Genomic DNA, 19,891 nt, shown 5'->3' with positions numbered 1-19,891 from the left:
AATACCCCCATGATGGAAAGATTAGTTCAACGGGAGCATTTGTGCCAGGCATACACATGGCAAACTGACAAATTAGACATATATTTTTGTACGGAATCTCCCTGCTTCTGAAATGCGCGAACATCTCCGCCCAGCGCTCATTCCACTGTGCAGATTAAATCGCGCAGCATTCTGTAACAGCAACTGTGCGATCATCCCTGCCCTCACACATTGTTGAAATCATAATGCTGGATGCTTTAATCTTTCTATGTGTATTTTAGTGAATGATCGGGCTATAATAAGACCACATTGGCTATATAATCGCAGACAAAAGGGGACATTTGGTAGGCCATAGTGGATGGTGGAATAGTAACATTCACCTTTGCTTTGATTATGAAGATATTCCTGTTTTTCACCTCACCATACGACAGCGTTGTTATCCCATCCATAGGCTTTCAATTGTTGTGCGGTATAAGGTGACGGATTCTCTATGAGATAAATGTAAATATCTCCAAACTCCAAGTCTGGTAGCGTCTTTGCCAGCTTCAAAGCAATGAATAACCTACATCAGCGGGTGCTGTGTATGGATCACAAGTTCCGAGTATGTTTATCTTCTCTTCGTATCTAATTTTAAAATTTTGTGACAAATGGTCTAAATAGGTGATTTATTTAAGTATCGGAAATCTGCAAGGCTGCAATTCCCCTGGTTGGCCGTTGTTCGTCACCATTTTGCCAGCGTTTGTTGCCCTCCAGGTATCCAAGCGGAGAGTAACCACAAAGACATACTTGTAATTTTGTCTTGAGCAGATGCTTTTATCTCAATTCATACTTTGCGGTCACGTGACTACCTTGGATACCTGGATACCTACAACAGTGTGCACAAGTGCACACTGTTGTATATAGTCCAGTATTTGTATTTGTATTTGTCTTTGTATTTTTTTATTGTATTTTGCACTATCCTATTTGCTTCTGTAACCCTGCCAAGGCAATTCCCTACTGTGGGACTAATAAAGGATTATCTTATCTTATCTTATCTTATTTACCCCCATGTCACGTTTATTTGCAGGATATGGGTGTGCTGGCTGTAATCCAAGGCACTGACAGTTCCCCCCTTGTATACGTTTAGTTACAGGATAACAGGATAACCAAACTTTTTATTTAGGCTACCTTTTGTGTCAAATGATCAAACATGAAGTTAACTCAGGTCAGGTTGAGCTGATTTCTCAGTGTGTAAAACAATGCAGTGTATAATAATAATGTCCCGAGACTGGGCTCCTGGAAGTCGAACCGCCACAGGTGTTCGGTCTGGAACCAGACTGTAACGAGACAGGAATGAGTGCCAAAAGTATGATTTATTTTCTCAACGTCCACACAAGCCAACATAACACTCTTTGGCTGTTAATACCCCGAATGCTCGGTAAATGGTGAAGAGTACACTTTGTGAAACCAAAAACAATGAACAATATGTAAAAATCAGTGTCACTGCAGTCAGTCATAACTATGAAGCAAAAGTTCCATTCTGTCGTGACAGGTGAGAAATGTTTCTGTGATAAACATAGCCAGTATCATGACTTCACAACATGCCAGATCTTGGCCTGGCAATGATCCAAAACAAGTCTCTTTATCACAAATATACATGGTCCACTTACAGTGAAGAAGTCTTGGTCACCTGTTGTGTGATTAGATATAAAGCCTAGTCACTGAGGATAGGCTGACTTATTCACTGTCAAAAATACTAATTCACACATGTTTCATTATAGTAAAGTATCTTGAGATACACAGAGGTCTTAAACGTTTGAAATCAAATATATTTTGCTTTGCATATTTTGCGGAGGTGGCATATAGTCATTCAAAAATTAACTTAGATAATTATTGAAATATTTTGTACATTTTATGAATTATTATCCACATTTTAAAGATGAACAATAAATAAATTAAGCGCTGAGAATCAACAGTAATAGGACTGGTTAAACCACGTGTAACTTTATTTAATTATATTAATGTAACAATATTTGTGGTAACAGCAGTTATTCTCTGTAGCTCCGCCCTGTCCGTGATTCAGACTTGAAACACAGCAAGGGATCCCTGATTCAAGACGTAATTCTCCGAACCATTTGTAGAGACATGAGAAAAGATTTATAATTAAATAAAATTTTAAATAAATATCGGATGTCGTCACCTATATATAGACATATATATATATATATATATGTCTATGGTCGTCACATTGTGACTTCCATCATACTCCCTTCTGCCAGCAGGGCGCGCCAGAGCTGAGGAAAAACATCACCTAAACTCTAGTCTCAGCTGACGTTAATTCGCACTGTAGGCCTACTAGTCCCAGGTGCGGAAACGTAATGCATTCACCTAAGAAAAAATATTCTGCTCTTGTTTTTCTGAATTAACGACATAATTATCTCAGAATTTAGAGAAAAGTTTAAATGTGGTAAAATGACTGAACAAGTTTATTTCTCAGAATTCTGGGAAAGGTTTTCATTAAAAAATATATTTGAAATAATGAGATTACTCAAAATACAGAAGCTGTCATTCACTTGAGAGCTCGATTTCATAGAAGCAAACATCTCCCGCCGTTTGAGTTTAATCCAGTTTTATTTTGGTTTAGCTTGAGACATTGGGAGATACTTGTGTCCATCAGTCATAGTGATGGTATTGTTATTAGTTTGTCCACATGTGGACAAACTAATAACAATACCATCACTATTTGTGCAGGCACCTCAGGACTTTAGGGTTGTTCAGACAAAAGGCCCATTCTGATCAGCTTGACAGCGTTTCTCCAGGATCAGTCGAACCTTCAGAAAAATAAGAGCAGAATTAATTTACTCAAGTGGATGCATTACGCTTCCATACCCACGGCTCGTCCTACACGTCTGATACATAGAGCATTGCAGGGCCTTCAAGTACCGGCAGACACAAACAACATCATAACAACATCTCAAGAACTTCACATCACAAAGACACAACAACACCACACCAACAACACAACAACATCAAATCATAACAACACGACAATATCACAACAACAACACAACATCACATCACAACATCATATCACAACATCACAATGACAGATTCAAATCCTCATGTCATGAGGTCATCCTCATGAGGTCATCTCAGGGTGCTTGGGGACCCCCTCTCCCTACGAGGCCCCACTGTGCAGATTAGCCGTCATTATCAATCAATTCATACCAATGTTATTCATTTATGTTTGTGCCGTATATTTTCAGAAACGTTTACCAGTAAGGAAGTCAAATCAAGGAACTACTTCCTTCTAGTGCAGCTCCATAAATCAGAAACTGGGAAGTTCCACCACTTCAGAATTCCAGTAAACCTTGTAGGGTGGGGAGATGTTTGAGTCACATTCCAGTACAATATTGGTCAAAGATGCGAAGTCCACGGTATTTTATTGTGGTGACGAACCATGAATGAGTTGTATATAAAGGGTGGACCGTCCTGACATCAGTATCACCTGCAACAGGTACGTCTCCCTTCTGCCTGCTCCTCCGACCTCTTAACCTGCTCCTCTGACCTGCTCCTCAGACCTGCTCCTCATACCTGCTCCTCAGACCTGCTCCTCATACCTGATCCTCAGATCTGCTCCTGCTACCTGCTGCTCCTACCTGCTCCTCATCGCAGTGTTTCTTCATCCAGAGCTTCCTGAACATCATCCTCTTGGTCATGAGGGGTCTTCTCGCCCTAGTTCTCCTCGGGGGGGTGCTGGCCGTCGGAGCGGCTCCAGGTCAGTCCCCCGGCTCCACCCCTGGTCTGGTGATCGGAGTGCCGTCTCCTGGTTTGCTAGAACATTCCACTTCAAGTATCATGTGTCCAAATGCCTTTGTTGTCCCGATCCTGCCTGTGGAGCCTTTAGTGTGCGCCAGCTACAGATGTACACACCAGCAACATAGCACACTGGGGACCTTGTATTAAGATTAAAGGTCATGTTGTCGGAGATGATCCAGAAAGGGAAAACCCTAGAGTGTCTAGTATACTGTTAACATGTCGGGCGTGCTCACAAAGGGAATGCTGCGCATCCTTTCATGGATTGTGTTTATTCCTTGAGCTTGTCAAGATCAGGGAGAACATAAGCACACCTGGACTCTTAGTCTGGCTTATCCTGGACCAGCAAAACCCGGCTTTTCCAGGCGACAAAAACAACCAGGCAGGCGGAAAGACAGAAAGACAGGTAGACAGACAGGCAGACTGACAGACAGGCAGACAGATAGACAGACAGACAGACGGATTGGTAGACACTAGACAGTTTAGACAAGTGTGAGTTGTGGAATTGATCTGTGGTCTCTCTGTCCACTAACCCTCAGTCTGTCTTCCAGGAGCGCGGAACAGTTCAGTTCTGAGCAGTACAGCTGGGATTGGTGCAGGTGAGAAGCCTCTCAGACATCACACATGAACACTGTCCATCCAGAGCTCCTTACAGGACCGGACCAACCCTTCTGTCTCCCCCTCAGAGCGGATCAACTTCTGCCTGGACGGCTGGGAGAATTTCCGTGGTGACTGTTTCTACCTGGAGAACAATCCTGCAAGCTGGGGCACTGCAGAGGTACAAGCTACATGTGTACTTCACCTGTAAACCTGAATACAAATACTGCACCTGTCTAAGTGCTGCTAATATACTGCACCTGTATACATGTTGAATATACTGCACTTGTATACATGCTGCTGAAATGCTGCACCTGTATACATGCTGCATATACTACGACTGTATACATGCTGCATATACTACGACTGTATACATGCTGCATATACTGCACCTGTAAAACTGCAAACAAACACTGTGTGTTTGAATGCCTTGCTCCAGAGGTTGTGTGCAGAGCAGGAGGGCAGCCTGGCGTCAGTCCACAGCCCTCTGGAGTACAACTACCTGCAGCGTCTGGCCCAGAAAGGAGGACACACATTCGCCTGGCTGGGGGGGTACAACTTCCTGGTCAGCACACACTCACATACATGCACACATGCACACACGCACGCGTGCACATACACTCACGCATGCACACGCACACACACACACACACACACACACACACACACACACACACATGCACACACATGCACATACAAGTGGCTGTGTCTGCTGTACGATTGGCTCATGATATCTGGAATCTGATTGGCTGATGGTAACTGGCATGTGATTGGCTGCAGGGTGAGTGGCGGTGGGAAAGCGGAAGTCGCGTCGACTATACCAACATGGAGTCCGAGGTCTCCCCCAACGAAAACCAGTGTCTCATCATTAACACGGAAGGTAGCACCACCCCTCACTAGAACTACACAATACAGTACAGCATGCAGCAACAAAGGTGGTGGTGGTGGTGGTGGTGGTTATGATGGGGGGTCATGATGGGGAGGAGGTGATGAAGAGGCTGAAGGGTGGTTCTGTCAGGTGATGAAGAGGCTGAGGGTGATTCTGTGAGATGATGAAGATGTTGAGGGTGTTTCTGTCCCCCAGGGAACAAGGGATGGTCCAACCACGGCTGCAACAGCTTCTTCCCCTACATCTGTGAGATGAGATTCAGCTGCTAGCCCACCCAGAGAAGAGTCACTCACATCTGGAGCTGGTGCTGACCGCTCTTCATCCAGATGTTCCAACCAAGCAGTTTAGAACACACTTCATGATCCTATCTCTGATGTCACTATTCTGCACGACCACTAATAAAACAAATGAAATCCTACTACCTGTGTGTCCAGACCTGTGTGTGTTTGTAACCTACTGCCTACTATTGCCTGCACTTGCGTCTGATGAACTAGTTTGATCAATTTTTTTAGTAATCTGTTGTAAAATGTAGAGGGCAGCTCCTGACCAAACATCGGTCAGCTCATCGCTTACATCTCCATGGAAAGGTTGAGGTTTCCTCAGACATCGATAATCGCTGCTCGACGTGGTTACATTAGAATAAGATAAGTCTTTATGAATCCCAGACGGGAAACTAGGGAAGGATCAGCCTTTATGGCTCCCGGGTGCGGCCCTACGGCCCCTCAACTACACCCGGTCAGAGCGCCGCCTCCCTGCTGACAGGGTGCAAGTGTGCTTGTGTGTGTGTGTGTGTGTGTGTGTGTGTGTGTGTGTGTGTGTGTGTGTGTGTGTGTGTGTGCGCGCGCGTGTGTGTGTGTGTGTGTGGGGGGGGGCCTTCACTACATACTAACAGTGTGTAGCCCCCCACTTGTAGCTCCCCACACACTGGTTACGGGACATCCCCCTCACTCTGGATCACTTCAAATGGCCAGGATGGGACAGGAAGTGGTCATCAGCATGAGGGGAAGTAACACATCGCCCAGACACAAGCTCTAGTTGCTTCTCGTTGGGAGCAATCAGAGATCAGCATGCATTGTCAGATAAAGGATGACTACTGACTGGATAAGACGTTAATGGCTTGACTCTCATAAGAAGGAAGTGCTGTTCTGCTGGGCTTATCTTTATGGTTAAATACTAGTGCTGTCAAACGATTAAAATATTTACATTATATACATTTTATCTATTCTAAATGTCCCTTGATTTCTTTTTGTCCCATTATTTTTTCTCATTTTATTGCTCTTATCAACATGGAAAAGTGGATTGGCTTGCTTTGTGCAAATGTCTTTTTTTTAAATTGAAAACAACATTGCCATATACTGTAGTGTTAAATTTCACACTAACATTCTCACTTGGAGCAGTCATTGACACTTGGAGCAAATCATCTCTCAGACAATGTAACACTGTCCATCAATAAAAGGGTAAAAAAAAAAAAATATATTTTAAAAATATATATCAAAAAAATATATACATAAAAAAGGTAATCTTGCGTTAAAAAAATTTAGGCCGTTAAAATGGGTTTGCGTTAACGCCGTTAATAACACGTTTAACTGACAGCACTATTAAATACATAGAGTTGGCTCATGTATTCCTGAAGGAACGTGTGATGAGGCAGCGCTCTGGTTCCCAGAAGGACACCTGAATGAAAACCCAAAGCCCTATGATGGGAACACCATGAAATAAAAACAAAACAATAATACAATACAATGATTGAACAAGTGTATAAAGTACTGTATTATGGATCTCGCAAGGGCTAACATGTCAGAATGGGGCTCATAAGGGCTAGCATGTCAGACTAATGCTGCATTCGAGATGCATAGTACACCACCCGTTTCCTTTTCCTTTTTCCTTTTCCCATTTCCTGTTTGTCTTTGTGGGCATCGCGACACGACGAGTCGGGGAAGAACAGTCAATGGCTAGTCATTGTTATTGTTAGCTACATTAGCCTCTTGAGCAAACCAGCTCAAAAACAAACAACAAAACTTAACATTGTATTGCACACACCGCGCAATGCATAAATTGGGGACCGGAATAAAGCAGCAATGTAATCAAGTGTGTAAGAGCATTTAAAACCAACCTGGCACAAATACAAAGAAAATACATCTCATTACGGCCGCAGCCATCTTTGTTTGTCGAGTCGTACGGCTATCCTCGCTCTCCTCGGTGGACTCTCAGGAGCCAGAGTGGGACATTTACATTTACATTTAGGGCATTTAGCAGACGCTTTTATCCAAAGTGACTTACAATTACATGTACAAGTACATTTGTCATAAGAAGTGAAACAATATATCGATGTCGGTACAGTAAAGACTTTCATAGAACCAAGTGCAAGTACTAACAATCACCAGGCTAACCCCATTCCCCGTATACAGCAGTGATAGCTAGCTACTGCAGATGCTACACAACTAAGTACATGCTACACAATTAAGTACAATGAATGAATACAACCTGCATTAAGTGCGTTCATCAAGTGCCAGGACGTACAACAAACAATAGTGCAACAGACAAATAAGGGACTGAATGGCTATGTAGAGTCTAGGGGAACTCTGAACAGGTGGGTTTTGAGTCGTTTGCGGAAGCTGGTGAGCGACTCTGCGGTCCTCCTCCAGTGGTGGAGCTCATTCCACCACTGTGGTCCCAAGATAGAGAAGAGTTGTGATTTAGCTGATCGACCTTTGGTTGCTCTTAGTGATGGCGGTTGTTGGGAAAAATAGTCTGCCTAGTTACTTGACCAGATAAAATGAGACGGAGAGGTAATAAAGTCTGTCAGCACGAGGGCCTCTGATTTATTGAGTAAAGTAGCAAAGGTAATACTGATTCATAAAGAGTGAGCGCGTACAGGTGATATTACGACCAAAAGGGGGCGTGCCTCGGTGAAATGTTGCAAGACAGCTGGGAGATTTCCCACTTTGCGGCATTAGCCTCGTAAGGGGCTAGCATGGTAGGCCTTTTAGTTAGCACCCTGGTCACCTGTTGGCTAGTACCCTGTTGGCTACCACCCTGTTGGCTAGTACCCTGTTGGCTACCACCCTGTTGGCTAGTACCCTGTTGGCTAGTACCCTGTTGGCTAGTACCCTGTTGGCTACCACCCTGTTGGCTACCACCCTGTTGGCTAGCACCCTGTTGGCTAGTACCCTGTTGGCTAGTATCCTCTTGGCTAGCACCCATTTGGCTAGCACCCTGTTGGCTAATACCCTGTTGACTAGCACCCTGGTCGCTAGCACCCTCCTATTCCCTAGCAGCCTGTTGGCTAGCATGTTGGCTAGCAGCCTGTTGGCTAGCATGTTGGCTAGCAGCCTGCTGTTCATTATTGCACATAAAAAACAGGACACATTATTCAGAAAAACTTGATTTATTACAGGATCAAAGCACACATTGATCGATTATTTAACATTCAGACGTTCAAAACTGTCTGGAGTCCAGGTGTCCGGGCTGGTAAGTGCGCTCGCTAAAATGTTAGCGTGCTAGTTAACAGCTGCCAGGTGTTGTAGCGCAGATGAATCTCATATTGGTGCTACAGCTCGCTTTGACCCAGCCCGCATCTGAACAAAAAAAAACAGAACAACTTTAACTATCATGGACATTGATTAGAAAGACAGTCAGACAGCGAGTCAGAAACTCAAACAGATAGTCATACAGATAGACAGACAGACACTAGGGCCCAGTCCCATTTCTTGTCCCAGCTGGCTAGCATTCAAGGGTTGATTTTAAGGGGAAAACAGCACTACCCCTTGCTCCCCTAAGTATTGGGACACCCTACCCCTTCACAGGAACACGCAAAATCTAGGATTAGGGCGCAAAATCTAGGGGAAGGGAGAGAATTGGGACAGGGCCTAAGACAGACACTCAGTCAGACAGCCAGCAGACATACAGACAGGTTACTTACTTGTGTTGAGGCAGGTGCAGGGGGTGCTAGTGCTGGAGGTCTGGGTGTTCCAGTCGCTGTAGTACAATCCAGTTCCATCGCTCCACCTCCAGCGGGTCTGTAACCAGCACAACCATTCCATCTCATCATGTACCAGTGTGCTACAGGGTAGTACATGCCAGAATATGGATCACATGGAATGAAATAAATACAGTTAGTCTAAAGCGTTGCTAAAACAGTCTGCGGCACGCGCTTGGACCTGATGAACTGAAGGGGGGGGGGGGGGGGGGGGGTGTACCTATACAGGAGAGCTGAAGGGGTGGTGGGTGGGGTACTAGAGCTGTAGGGGGGTGGGTGGTGTACCTGTACGTAGTAGAGCTGTAGGGGGGTGGGTGGGGTACTAGAGCTGTAGGGGGGTGGGTGGTGTACCTGTACGTAGTAGAGCTGAAGGGGGGGGTGGGTGGGGAACTAGAGCTGTAGGGGGGTGGGTGGGGTACTAGAGCTGTAGGGGGGTGGGTGGGGTACTAGAGCTGTAGGGGGGTGGGTGGTGTACCTGTACGTAGTAGAGCTGAAGGGGGGGTGGGTGGGGTACTAGAGCTGTAGGGGGGTGGGTGGTGTACCTGTACGTAGTAGGCTCCTATCCACACATCACTCTGGCTGACCAGCGTGACCAGCTGCTTCAGGAAGCGGTTCTCGTCAGGGTTGTGGATGGAGGCCAGGTTTGCGCCCTTGGACTTGCAGTGATCCTGACATAATGATGGTTACAATTTAGTTTGTGCCAGTTACACGCTAGTGACAAGCTGTGTTCAGCAGGTTTCTCTTTATGCTCAGAATGCCAGTCTTTTTATGTGTAAACACCCAACATGCTCGTTGTTTTTGCAGGTATTTGTGCCTTGAATATCTTATCTTTGGTGAAGAATTTGTTTACAGCCCTGAAACCCAGGGTACGAGTTCCATGGCAACTTTGATCAGATAAGGCTTAGTAAGGTGCCTAACCTGCAGGGGAAACGGGTTACCTAACCAGCTTCAGTGTTTACAGGGCAGTTAGGAAGCACACACTGTAACTGTGTGTGTATGTGTTTGTGTTTATGTTTGTGTTTGTGTGTACCTCTGCGCTGTTCCAGTCCATAGCGCTGTTGACGATGGTGAAGCAGCGAGCACCATGACTAAACCAACCGTCTGGACAAAAGACAGCTTGAGCTGGAGAGAGAGAGAGAGAGAGAGAGAATACATTATAAGAAAGTGAGCGAGAGAGAGAGAGAGAGAGAGAGAGAGAGAGAGAGAGGGAGAGAGAGAGAGAGAGAGAGTGTCAATTAATTACGAGCTAGTGAGAGAGAGAGAGAGAGAGAGAGAGAGAGAGAGAGGGAGTCAATTCATTACGAGCTAGTGAGAGAAAGAGAGAGAGAGAGAGAGAGAGAGAGAGAGAGAGAGAGAGAGACAATACATTAGGAGCTAGTGAGATGGATAGAGAGAGAGAGAGACATACAGACAGACAGGTACCTTCTGGGTTCTCAGACTGTGGATCTTGCAGCTCCTTTGTATGTTCTACCAGAGGCTCTGGAGATAAGTAGACATTAAGTACACCGTATATATATTATATACACACACAAACATATATTTATTCATATATATATATATACATACATACATATATTATATAAATACAAACATATACATACAGTATGTATATATATATACACACATATAGACAATGATGGTAGTATAATATGAGCCAGTCACCTCCTACTTCCTTCATGGCTTTCTCAGAAGGTGCTGCTGCCATCACTTCCTCCTTCAAGACCCCCTCCTTCTGTTTCAGCTCCTCCTCTATCTGTCTCAAGGCCACATCGTTTTCCTCCGCTTTGGGGAGTACAGCTGTGGAAGACAGGTTATAGTGGAGCATATTCACTGGATCCTTCATCATCATGTATCACGGTATGAACCAGGAACGACGTAGTGATGGAACAATGCTCACCTGCCAGGACAGGTACGGCTTCACTTGATACCACGGCAACGCCTTGCTTCCCGCCCTTGTCAGCTGGAGCTGCAGATCAAAGAAATATAGAATACATCATTCTCTCTCTCTCTCTCTCTTTATGTATATATGTTTAGATATATATCTGTATCTTTCTCTCTATCTCGCTCTCTCATCAGGATGACCTCTGACCTGCAGTTGCAATGCAGAGCACCGCAAACAGAAACCACAATGTTGCCATGGTGATGAAGGAAAAAGGTCTGCTGTCTTGTGATACCTGTTGGAGAGAGAGAGAGAGAGAGAGAGAGAGAGAGAGAGAGAGAGAGAGAGAGAGAGAGAGAGAGAGAGAGATATTCCGTTACAACACAAAACAAGGATCCTAAAAAATTGAATGTCAGACATCTGAGAATATCTGACAGAAAGTTTGGAATGAAAAGGAAGACAAACCGGTAGGTGTGATCTGTCTTCAGGTGCCTTCAGGTGTGTTCAGGTGTAGTGCAGAGAGCAGTCCTTATATACACACACACACACACACACACACACACCTCATAGTCTGAAGACCAGGAGACATAGGAATGTAGGAGGACTCTCTCCTGAGGGAGTGGGATGGAGGAAGAAGGAACTAGTTCTATTTTACTGTAGGACCCATTTTTCCCGTCTGGGATTATAAAGTATGACCATTTCTTATCTCCTACAGAACACTTTAAGGGTTATCATCCTCATCCTCATTAGCCTCATTAAAATAAATTAGGTATCAGGTTATAGATGGTTCCATCAGGAAGGGTTCAGTGCATTAGATACATAGATAGATAGATCATTTAATTTGTCCCCTTGGGGAAAAAGTTATGATGGGGGGTCATGATGGGGAGGAGGTGATGAAGAGGCTGAAGGGTGATTCTGTGAGATGATGAAGATGTTGAGGGTGTTTCTGTCCACCAGGGAACAAGGGATGGTCCAACCACGGCTGCAACAGCTTCTTCCCCTACATCTGTGAGATGAGATTCAGCTGCTAGCCCACCCAGAGAAGAGTCACTCACATCTGGAGCTGGTGCTGACCGCTCTTCATCCAGATGTTCCAACCAAGCAGTTTAGAACACACTTCATGATCCTATCTCTGATGTCACTATTCTGCATGACCACTAATAAAACAAATGAAATCGTGTGTGTCCAGACCTGTGTGTGTTTGAAACCTACTGCCTACTATTGATACCTGCACTAGTGTCTGATGAACTAGTTTAATCAAATTTTTTGGTAATCTGTTGTAAAATGTAGAGGGCAGCTCCCTCCAAACATCGGTCAGCTCATCGCTTACATCTTCACTGAAAGGTTGAGGTTTCCTCAGACATCGGTAATCGCTGCTCGACGTGGTTACATCAGAATAAGATAAGTCTTTATGAATCCCAGACGGGAAACTAAACCATAAAGGCTCGTCCTTCCAGTCATAAAGGCTGGTCTACGGCCCCTCGACTATGCCCGGTCAGAGCGCCGCCTCCCTGCTGACAGGGTGCTTTGAGGTTCTGGTGGGGACTGATTGACGACTTCGTCCTCAAACTAATCCTCCACCCTGCCAAAACTAATCCTCAAACAAACTTACTCAAACAAAGAACAAACATTCATCAACCGGAGAGTTCATTTAAAGCAAAGGTGGCAGTGAGAATAAAATATTAATTTGTATCAGGCTGCTCAAGGCCCTCAAAGTGCTTTGCACAGTATGTGTGTGTGTGCAAGCGTGCCTGTGTGTGTGTGCGTGTGTGTGTGTGTGTGTGTGTGTGTGTGTGTGTGGGGGGCCTTCACTACATACTAACAGTGTGTAGCCCCCCTCTTGTAGCTCCCCACACACTGGTTACGGGACATCCCCCTCACTCTGGATAGCTTCAAACGGCCAGGATGGGACAGGAAGTGGTCATCAGCATGAGGGGAAGTAACACATCGCCCAGACACAAGCTCTAGTTGCTTCTCGTTGGGAGCAATCAGAGATCAGCATGCATTGTCAGATAAAGGATGACTACTGACTGGATAAGACGTTAATGGCTTGACTCTCATAAGAAGGAAGTGCTGTTCTGCTGGGCTTATCTTTATGGTTAAATACTAGTGCTGTCAAACGATTAAAATATTTACATTATATACATTTTATCTATTCTAAATGTCCCTTGATTTCTTTTTGTCCCATTATTTTTTCTCATTTTAATGCTCTTATCAACATGGAAAAGTGGATCGAAGTGGATTTTTTTTTATTGAAGACAACATTGACATATACTATGGAAGCATATATGTAGTAAAATTGAAATGGAAATGCAATTTGCAATTTGCAATTCAATAAGTCATTACATTATGCAATTGACAATTCATTATGCAATTTAATAATGTAATTTGTAAATACGTTATTCAAAGTGTATTTTAATATGCAAAGTGACAATGAAATAAAATTTGCAAAAGTTATAACAATAAAAATAGAATAACATTTTGTCAAATTTTTTGAGTTCCTTTATTCATATTGAAAAGCTATAGCGTCCCCGTGATTGCAATGCACTTCGCCACGTTCCGTGTGTTGCAAAATTCAAATGACATTTCAATCCGCAAAACACTTTGCAAATCATTTTGCAAAACGTTTTGCAAAACGTATCAGCCAATCGCGTCTGGGCGGGAACTACGTCACTTGCTCGTCAGACCAGCTGATCATCCACGCACGTTGCAATTTATTTTCTATGCCTAGCATTGTGCCAGATTTGACTCTTAATAGGTCTATGGTTGGACGGTCTGGCAGCTGCTGCGGGAGGTCGCTACAGCTCTAGAGGAGCAGAACAAGGAAATTACGAGCAAGTGACGTAGTTCCCGCCCAGACGCGATTGGCTGATACGTTTTGCAAAACGATTTGCAAAGTGTTTTGCGGATTGAAATATCATTTGAATTTTGCAACACACGGAGCGTGGCGAAGTGCATTGCAATCACGGGGACGCTATAGCTTTTCAATTTGAATAAAGGAACTCAAAAAATTTGACAAAATGTTATTCTATTTTTATTGTTATAACTTTTGCAAATTTTATTGAGGATTTCATTGTCACTTTGCATATTAAAATACACTTTGAATAACGTATTTACAAATTACATTATTAAATTGCATAATGAATTGTCAATTGCATATTCCATTTGAATTGCAAATTGCAAATTGCATTTCTATTTGAATTTTACTACATATATGCTTCCATAATGTACTTTAGTGTTCAATTTCACACTAACATTCTCACTTGGAGCAGTCATTCACACTGTCCATTAATAAAAGGGTAAAAAAAAAAAAATATATATATATATATTTTTTTTTTTTACCCTTTTAACAGCGGTAATTTTTTTAACGCAAGATTGCGTTAAAAAAATTAACGCCGTTAAAATGGATTTGCGTTAACTCCGTTAATAACGCGTTTAACTGACAGCACTATTAAATACATAGAGTTTGCTCATGCATTTCTGAAGGAACGTGTGATGAGGCAGCGCTCTGGTTCCCAGAAGGACACCTGAATGAAAACCCAAAGCCCTATGATGGGAACACCATGAAATAAAAACAAAACAATAATACAATACAATGATTGAACAAGTGTATAAAGTACTGTATTATGGATCTCGCAAGGGCTAGCATGTCAGAATGGGGCTCATAAGGGCTAGCACGTCAGACTAATGCTGCATTCGAGATGCATAGTACACCACCCATTTCCTTTTCCTTTTTCCTTTTCCTTTTCCCATTTCCTGTTTGTCTTTGTGGGCATCGCGACACGACGAGTCCCCGAGTTCGGGGAAGAACAGTCAATGGCTAGTCATTGTTATTGTTAGCTACATTAGCCTCTTGAGCAAACCAGCTCAAAAACAAACAACAAAACTTAACATTGTATTGCACACACCGCAAGACCGTGCAATGCATAAATTGGGGACCGGAATAAAGCAGCAATGTAATCAAGTGTGTAAGAGCATTTAAAACCAACCTGGCACAAATACAAAGAAAATACATCTCATTACGGCCGCAGCCATCTTTGTTTGTCGAGTCGTACGGCTATCCGCGCTCTCCTCTGTGGACTCTCAGGAGCCCAGTGGGACAGGTGATATTACGACCAAAAGGGGGTGCCTCTGTGAAATGTTGCAAGACAGCTGGCCTCTTTAAACAGGAGAAGCTTCTTTGTACACCTGCAGATGTAGCTCCAATTGTTGCCACTAATGAGAACAGTTTGTAATGCTGAGGCATTGCACTGTCCAACTCCATGTCTTTAATGAACACCAAGAAATCAAATAGCTTTCCCCTGCCCCCCTGCAAGTCCTGATCTGAATACAGGACCATTCCTCCATTCACCCTCAGAGACGCTGAGCATCCGTGGGAGGGACATAGACCTCTGAAGAATAAGTCCCGCCTCTGAGGCTCCCGGTTCCCTCGGTCAAATGTCTATGAGAAATAACATGGGGTTTTTGAATAATCATACATAGCAAACTCTGTAGGTGGCGGAGAAGTAAAAGCTGCATCACGTTTTCAACTACAACCGTTTTCATCTAGTTTCAACTGGGTTTTTGGATTTTTGGTGCCGTTAAAGTAGCATTAATAATCGTTTAGGCCTACTTCTTTAACGGCACGACAATCCAAAAACACGTCGAAACTAGATGGAAAATGTGTGTAGTTCAAAACGTGATGCAGCTTTTACTTCTCCGACACCTACAGAGTTTGTTATGTACGATCATTCAAAAACCCCATGTTATTTCCCATAGACATTTGACCGAGGGAACCGGAGCCTTGGAGGCGGGACTTATTCTTCAGAGGTGACCGTCGACTTTCGACACACTAAAAAAAGCTGTTATATGCAGCCCCATTGAAGTGGATGGACGCTGAGCTTCAACAGGCAAATGCACTGTGACGCTACGGGAATACAAGAAGGAAATCGAGTCAGTCGACCTGGGATAAGCAGCTGATCGTAAGCCTCGTAAGGGGCTAGCATGGTAGACCTTTTAGTTAGCACCCTGGTCACCTGTTGGGTAGTACCCTGTTGGCTACCACGCTGTTGGCTAGTACAGTGTTGGCTAGCACCCTGTTGGCTAATACCCTCTTGGCAAACACCCCTGTAACTATCACCCTGCTGTTCACTAGCACCCATTTGGCTAGCACCTTGTTTGCTAGGACTCTGTTGGCTAGTACACTGTTGGCTAGCACCCTGTTGGCTAGAACCCTGGTCATTAGCATCCTCCTATTCCCTAGCAGCCTGTTGGCTAGCATGTTGGCTAGCAGCCTGCTGTTCATTATTGCACATAAAAAACAGGACACATTATTCAGAAAAACTTGATTTATTACAGGATCAAAGCACACATTGATCGATTATTTAACATTCAGACGTTCAAAACTGTCTGGAGTCCAGGTGTCCGGGCTGGTAAGTGCACTCGCTAACATGTTAGCATGCTAGCTAACAGCTGCCAGGTGTTGTAGCGCAGATGAATCTCATATTGGTGCTACAGCTCGCTTTGACCCAGCCCGCATCTGAACAAAACAAAACAGAACAACTTTAACTATCATGGACATTGATCATTGAGAGTCAGAAACTCAAACAGATAGTCATACAGATAGACAGACAGACACTAGGGCCCAGTCCCATTTCTTGTTTTGAGTGCCCTTAGCTGCAAGTCAGCTCCCGAGCTGGCTAGCACTACCCCTTGCTCCCCTAAGTATTGGGACACCCTACCCCTTCACGGGAACACGCAAAATCTAGGATTAGGGCGCAAAATCTAGGGGAAGGGAGAGAATTGGGACAGGGCCTAAGACAGACACTCAGTCAGACAGCCAGCAGAGAGACAGACACTCAGACAGACACTCAGTCAGACAGCCAGCAGACATACAGACAGGTTACTTACTTTTGTTGAGGCAGGTGCAGGGGGTGCTAGTGCTGGAGGTCTGGGTGTTCCAGTCGCTGTAGTACAATCCAGTTCCATCGCTCCACCTCCAGCGGGTCTGTAACCAGCACAACCATTCCATCTCATCATGTACCAGTGTGCTACAGGGTAGTACATGCCAGAATATGGATCACATGGAATGAAATAAATACAGTTAGTCTAAAGCGTCTGTGGCACGCGCTTGGACCTGATGAGCAGAAGGGGGGGGGGGGAACCTTTGAACCGTGAGCAGGGAGATGAAGGGGGGGTGGGTGGTGTACTATAGCTGTAGGGCTGGTGGGTGGGGTACCTGTACAGGAGAGCTGAAGGGGGGTGGGTGGGGTACTAGAGCTGTAGGGGGATGGGTGGGGTACTAGAGCTGTAGGGGGGTGGGTGGGGTACTAGAGCTGTAGGGGGGTGGGTGGTGTACCTGTACGTAGTAGAGCTGAAGGGGGGGTGGGTGGGGTACTAGAGCTGTAGGGGGGTGGGTGGTGTACCTGTACGTAGTAGAGCTGAAGGGGGGGTGGGTGGGGTACTAGAGCTGTAGGGGGGTGGGTGGTGTACCTGTACGTAGTAGGCTCCTATCCACACATCACTCTGGCTGACCAGTGTGACCAGCTGCTTCAGGAAGCGGTTCTCGTCAGGGTTGTGGATGGAGGCCAGGTGTGCGCCCTTGGACTCGCAGTGATCCTGACATAATGATGGTTACAAGTTATTTCGTGCCAGTTACACGCTAGTGACAAGCTAGAGACACTGTGTTCAACGGGTTTCTCTTTATGCTCAGAATGCCAGTCTTTTTATGTGTAAACACCCAACATGCTTGTTGTTTTCACAGGTATTTGTGCCTTGAATATTTTATGTTTGGTAAAGAATTTGTTTACGGCCCTGAAACCCAGGGTACGAGTTCCATGGCAACTTTGATCAGATAAGGCTTAGTAAGGTGCCTAACCTGCAGGGGAAACGGGTTACCTAACCAGCTTCAGTGTTTACAAGGCAGTTAGGAAGCACACACTGTAACTGTGTGTGTGTATGTGTTTGTGTTTATGTTTGTGTTTGTGTGTACCTCTGCGCTGTTCCAGTCCATAGCGCTGTTGACGATGGTGAAGCAGCGAGCACCATGACTAAACCAACCGTCTGGACAAAAGACAGCTTGAGCTGGATAGAGAGAGAGAGAGAGAGAGAATACATTATAAGAAAGTGAGAGAGAGAGAGAGAGAGAGAGAGAGAGAGAGAGAGTGTCAATTAATTACGAGCTAGTGAGAGAGAGAGAGAGAGAGAGAGAGAGAGAGAGAGAGAGAGAGAGAGAGAGGGAGTCAATTCATTACAAGCTAGTGAGAGAAAGAGAGAGAGAGAGAGAGAGAGAGAGAGAGAGAGAGAGAGAGAGAGAGAGAGAGAGAGAGACAATACGTTACGAGCTAGTGAGAGAGAGAGAGAGAGAGAGAAAGAGAGAGAGAGACAATACGTTACGAGCTAGTGAGAGAGAGAGAGAGAAAGAGAGAGAGAGACAATACATTACGACCTAGAGAGATGGATAGAGAGAGAGAGAGACATACAGACAGACAGGTACCTTCTGGGTTCTCAGACTGTGGATCTTGCAGCTCCTTTGTATGTTCTACCAGAGGCTCTGGAGATAAGTAGACATTAAGTACACCGTATATATATATTATATACACACACAAACGTATATTTATTCATATATATATACATACATATATAAATACAAACATATACATACAGTATGTATATATATATACACACATATAGATAATGATGGTAGTATAATATGAGCCAGTCACCTCCTACTTCCTTCATGGCTTTCTCAGAAGGTGCTGCTGCCATCACTTCCTCCTTCAAGACCCCCTCCTTCTGTTTCAGCTCCTCCTCTATCTGTCTCAACGCCACATCGTTTTCCTCCTCTTTGGGGAGGACAGCTGTGGAAGACAGGTTATAGTGGAGCATATTCACTGGATCCTTCATCATCATGTATCACGGTATGAACCAGGAACGACGTAGTGATGGAACAATGCTCACCTGCCAGGACAGGTACGGCTTCACTTGATACCTCGGCAACGCCTTGGTTACCGCCCTTGTCAGCTGGAGCTGCAGATCAAAGAAATATAGAATGCATCATTCTCTCTCTCTCTCTCTTTATGTATATATGTTTAGATATATATCTGTATCTTTCTCTCTATCTCGCTCTCATCAGGATGACCTCTGACCTGCAGTTGCAATGCAGAGCACCGCAAACAGAAACCACAATGTTGCCATGGTGATGAAGGAAAAAGGTCTGCTGTCTTGTGATACCTGTTAGAGAGAGAGAGAGAGAGAGAGAGAGAGAAAAATATATTCCGTTACAACACAAAACAAGGATCCTAAAAAATTGAATGTCAGACATCTGAGAATATCTGACAGAAAGTTTGGAATGAAAAGGAAGACAAACCGGTAGGTGTGATCTGTCTTCGGGTGCCTTCAGGTGTGTTCAGGTGTAGTGCAGAGAGCAGTCCTTATATACACACACACACACATACACACACACACACACACACCTCATAGTCTGAAGACCAGGAGACGTAGGAATGTAGGAGGACTCTTTCCTGAGGGAGTGGGATGGAGGAAGAAGGAACTAGTTATATTTTACCGTAGGACCCATTTTTCCCGTCTGGGATTATAAAGTATGACCATTTCTTATCTCCTACAGAACGCTTTAAGGGTTATCATCCTCATTTTCACTAGCCTCATTAAATTAAATTAGGTATCAGGTTAAAGATGGTTCCATCAGGAAGGGTTCAGTGCGGTAGACTTTAGACAGACATGACATCAACACACAATCCCCTGGCTATAGATCGCAAAGTGCATAGTGGCCAGT

The 19,891-nt window shown here is 44.5% G+C and overlaps 3 protein-coding genes across 3 annotated transcripts; 1 reads left to right on the top strand and 2 right to left on the bottom strand.

Moving 5' to 3' along the window:
• Positions 1–3,675: 3,675 nt before the first annotated feature.
• LOC311340647 (ladderlectin-like) lies at positions 3,676–5,529 on the top strand (the record flags this gene model as incomplete). The annotated part of the gene is made up of 5 exons (XM_084465512.1): positions 3,676–3,753; positions 4,430–4,552; positions 4,811–4,936; positions 5,152–5,251; positions 5,456–5,529. 5 exons carry the CDS (start codon positions 3,676–3,678, stop codon positions 5,527–5,529), a joined length of 501 nt encoding a protein of 166 aa, XP_084321638.1.
• Positions 5,530–8,764: 3,235 nt separating this feature from the next.
• Positions 8,765–11,377, bottom strand: LOC311340242 (galactose-specific lectin nattectin-like; the record flags this gene model as incomplete). Its single annotated transcript, XM_084465125.1, has 8 exons — positions 8,765–8,838; positions 9,183–9,279; positions 9,782–9,907; positions 10,270–10,361; positions 10,662–10,718; positions 10,902–11,036; positions 11,137–11,205; positions 11,329–11,377. The coding sequence occupies 8 exons, from the start codon at positions 11,375–11,377 to the stop codon at positions 8,765–8,767; spliced, it is 699 nt and encodes a 232-aa protein (XP_084321251.1).
• Positions 11,378–16,521: 5,144 nt separating this feature from the next.
• Positions 16,522–19,293, bottom strand: LOC311341202 (galactose-specific lectin nattectin-like; the record flags this gene model as incomplete). The annotated part of the gene is made up of 8 exons (XM_084466088.1): positions 16,522–16,636; positions 17,008–17,104; positions 17,590–17,715; positions 18,089–18,180; positions 18,593–18,649; positions 18,822–18,956; positions 19,057–19,125; positions 19,245–19,293. The coding sequence occupies 8 exons, from the start codon at positions 19,291–19,293 to the stop codon at positions 16,563–16,565; spliced, it is 699 nt and encodes a 232-aa protein (XP_084322214.1). The 3' UTR covers positions 16,522–16,562.
• Positions 19,294–19,891: the final 598 nt, after the last annotated feature.

Source organism: Micromesistius poutassou (genome assembly GCF_964030765.1).
Source record: "Micromesistius poutassou genome assembly, chromosome: 3".
Taxonomy (NCBI): domain Eukaryota; kingdom Metazoa; phylum Chordata; class Actinopteri; order Gadiformes; family Gadidae; genus Micromesistius; species Micromesistius poutassou.
This window is presented reverse-complemented; position numbering and strand designations above follow the sequence as displayed.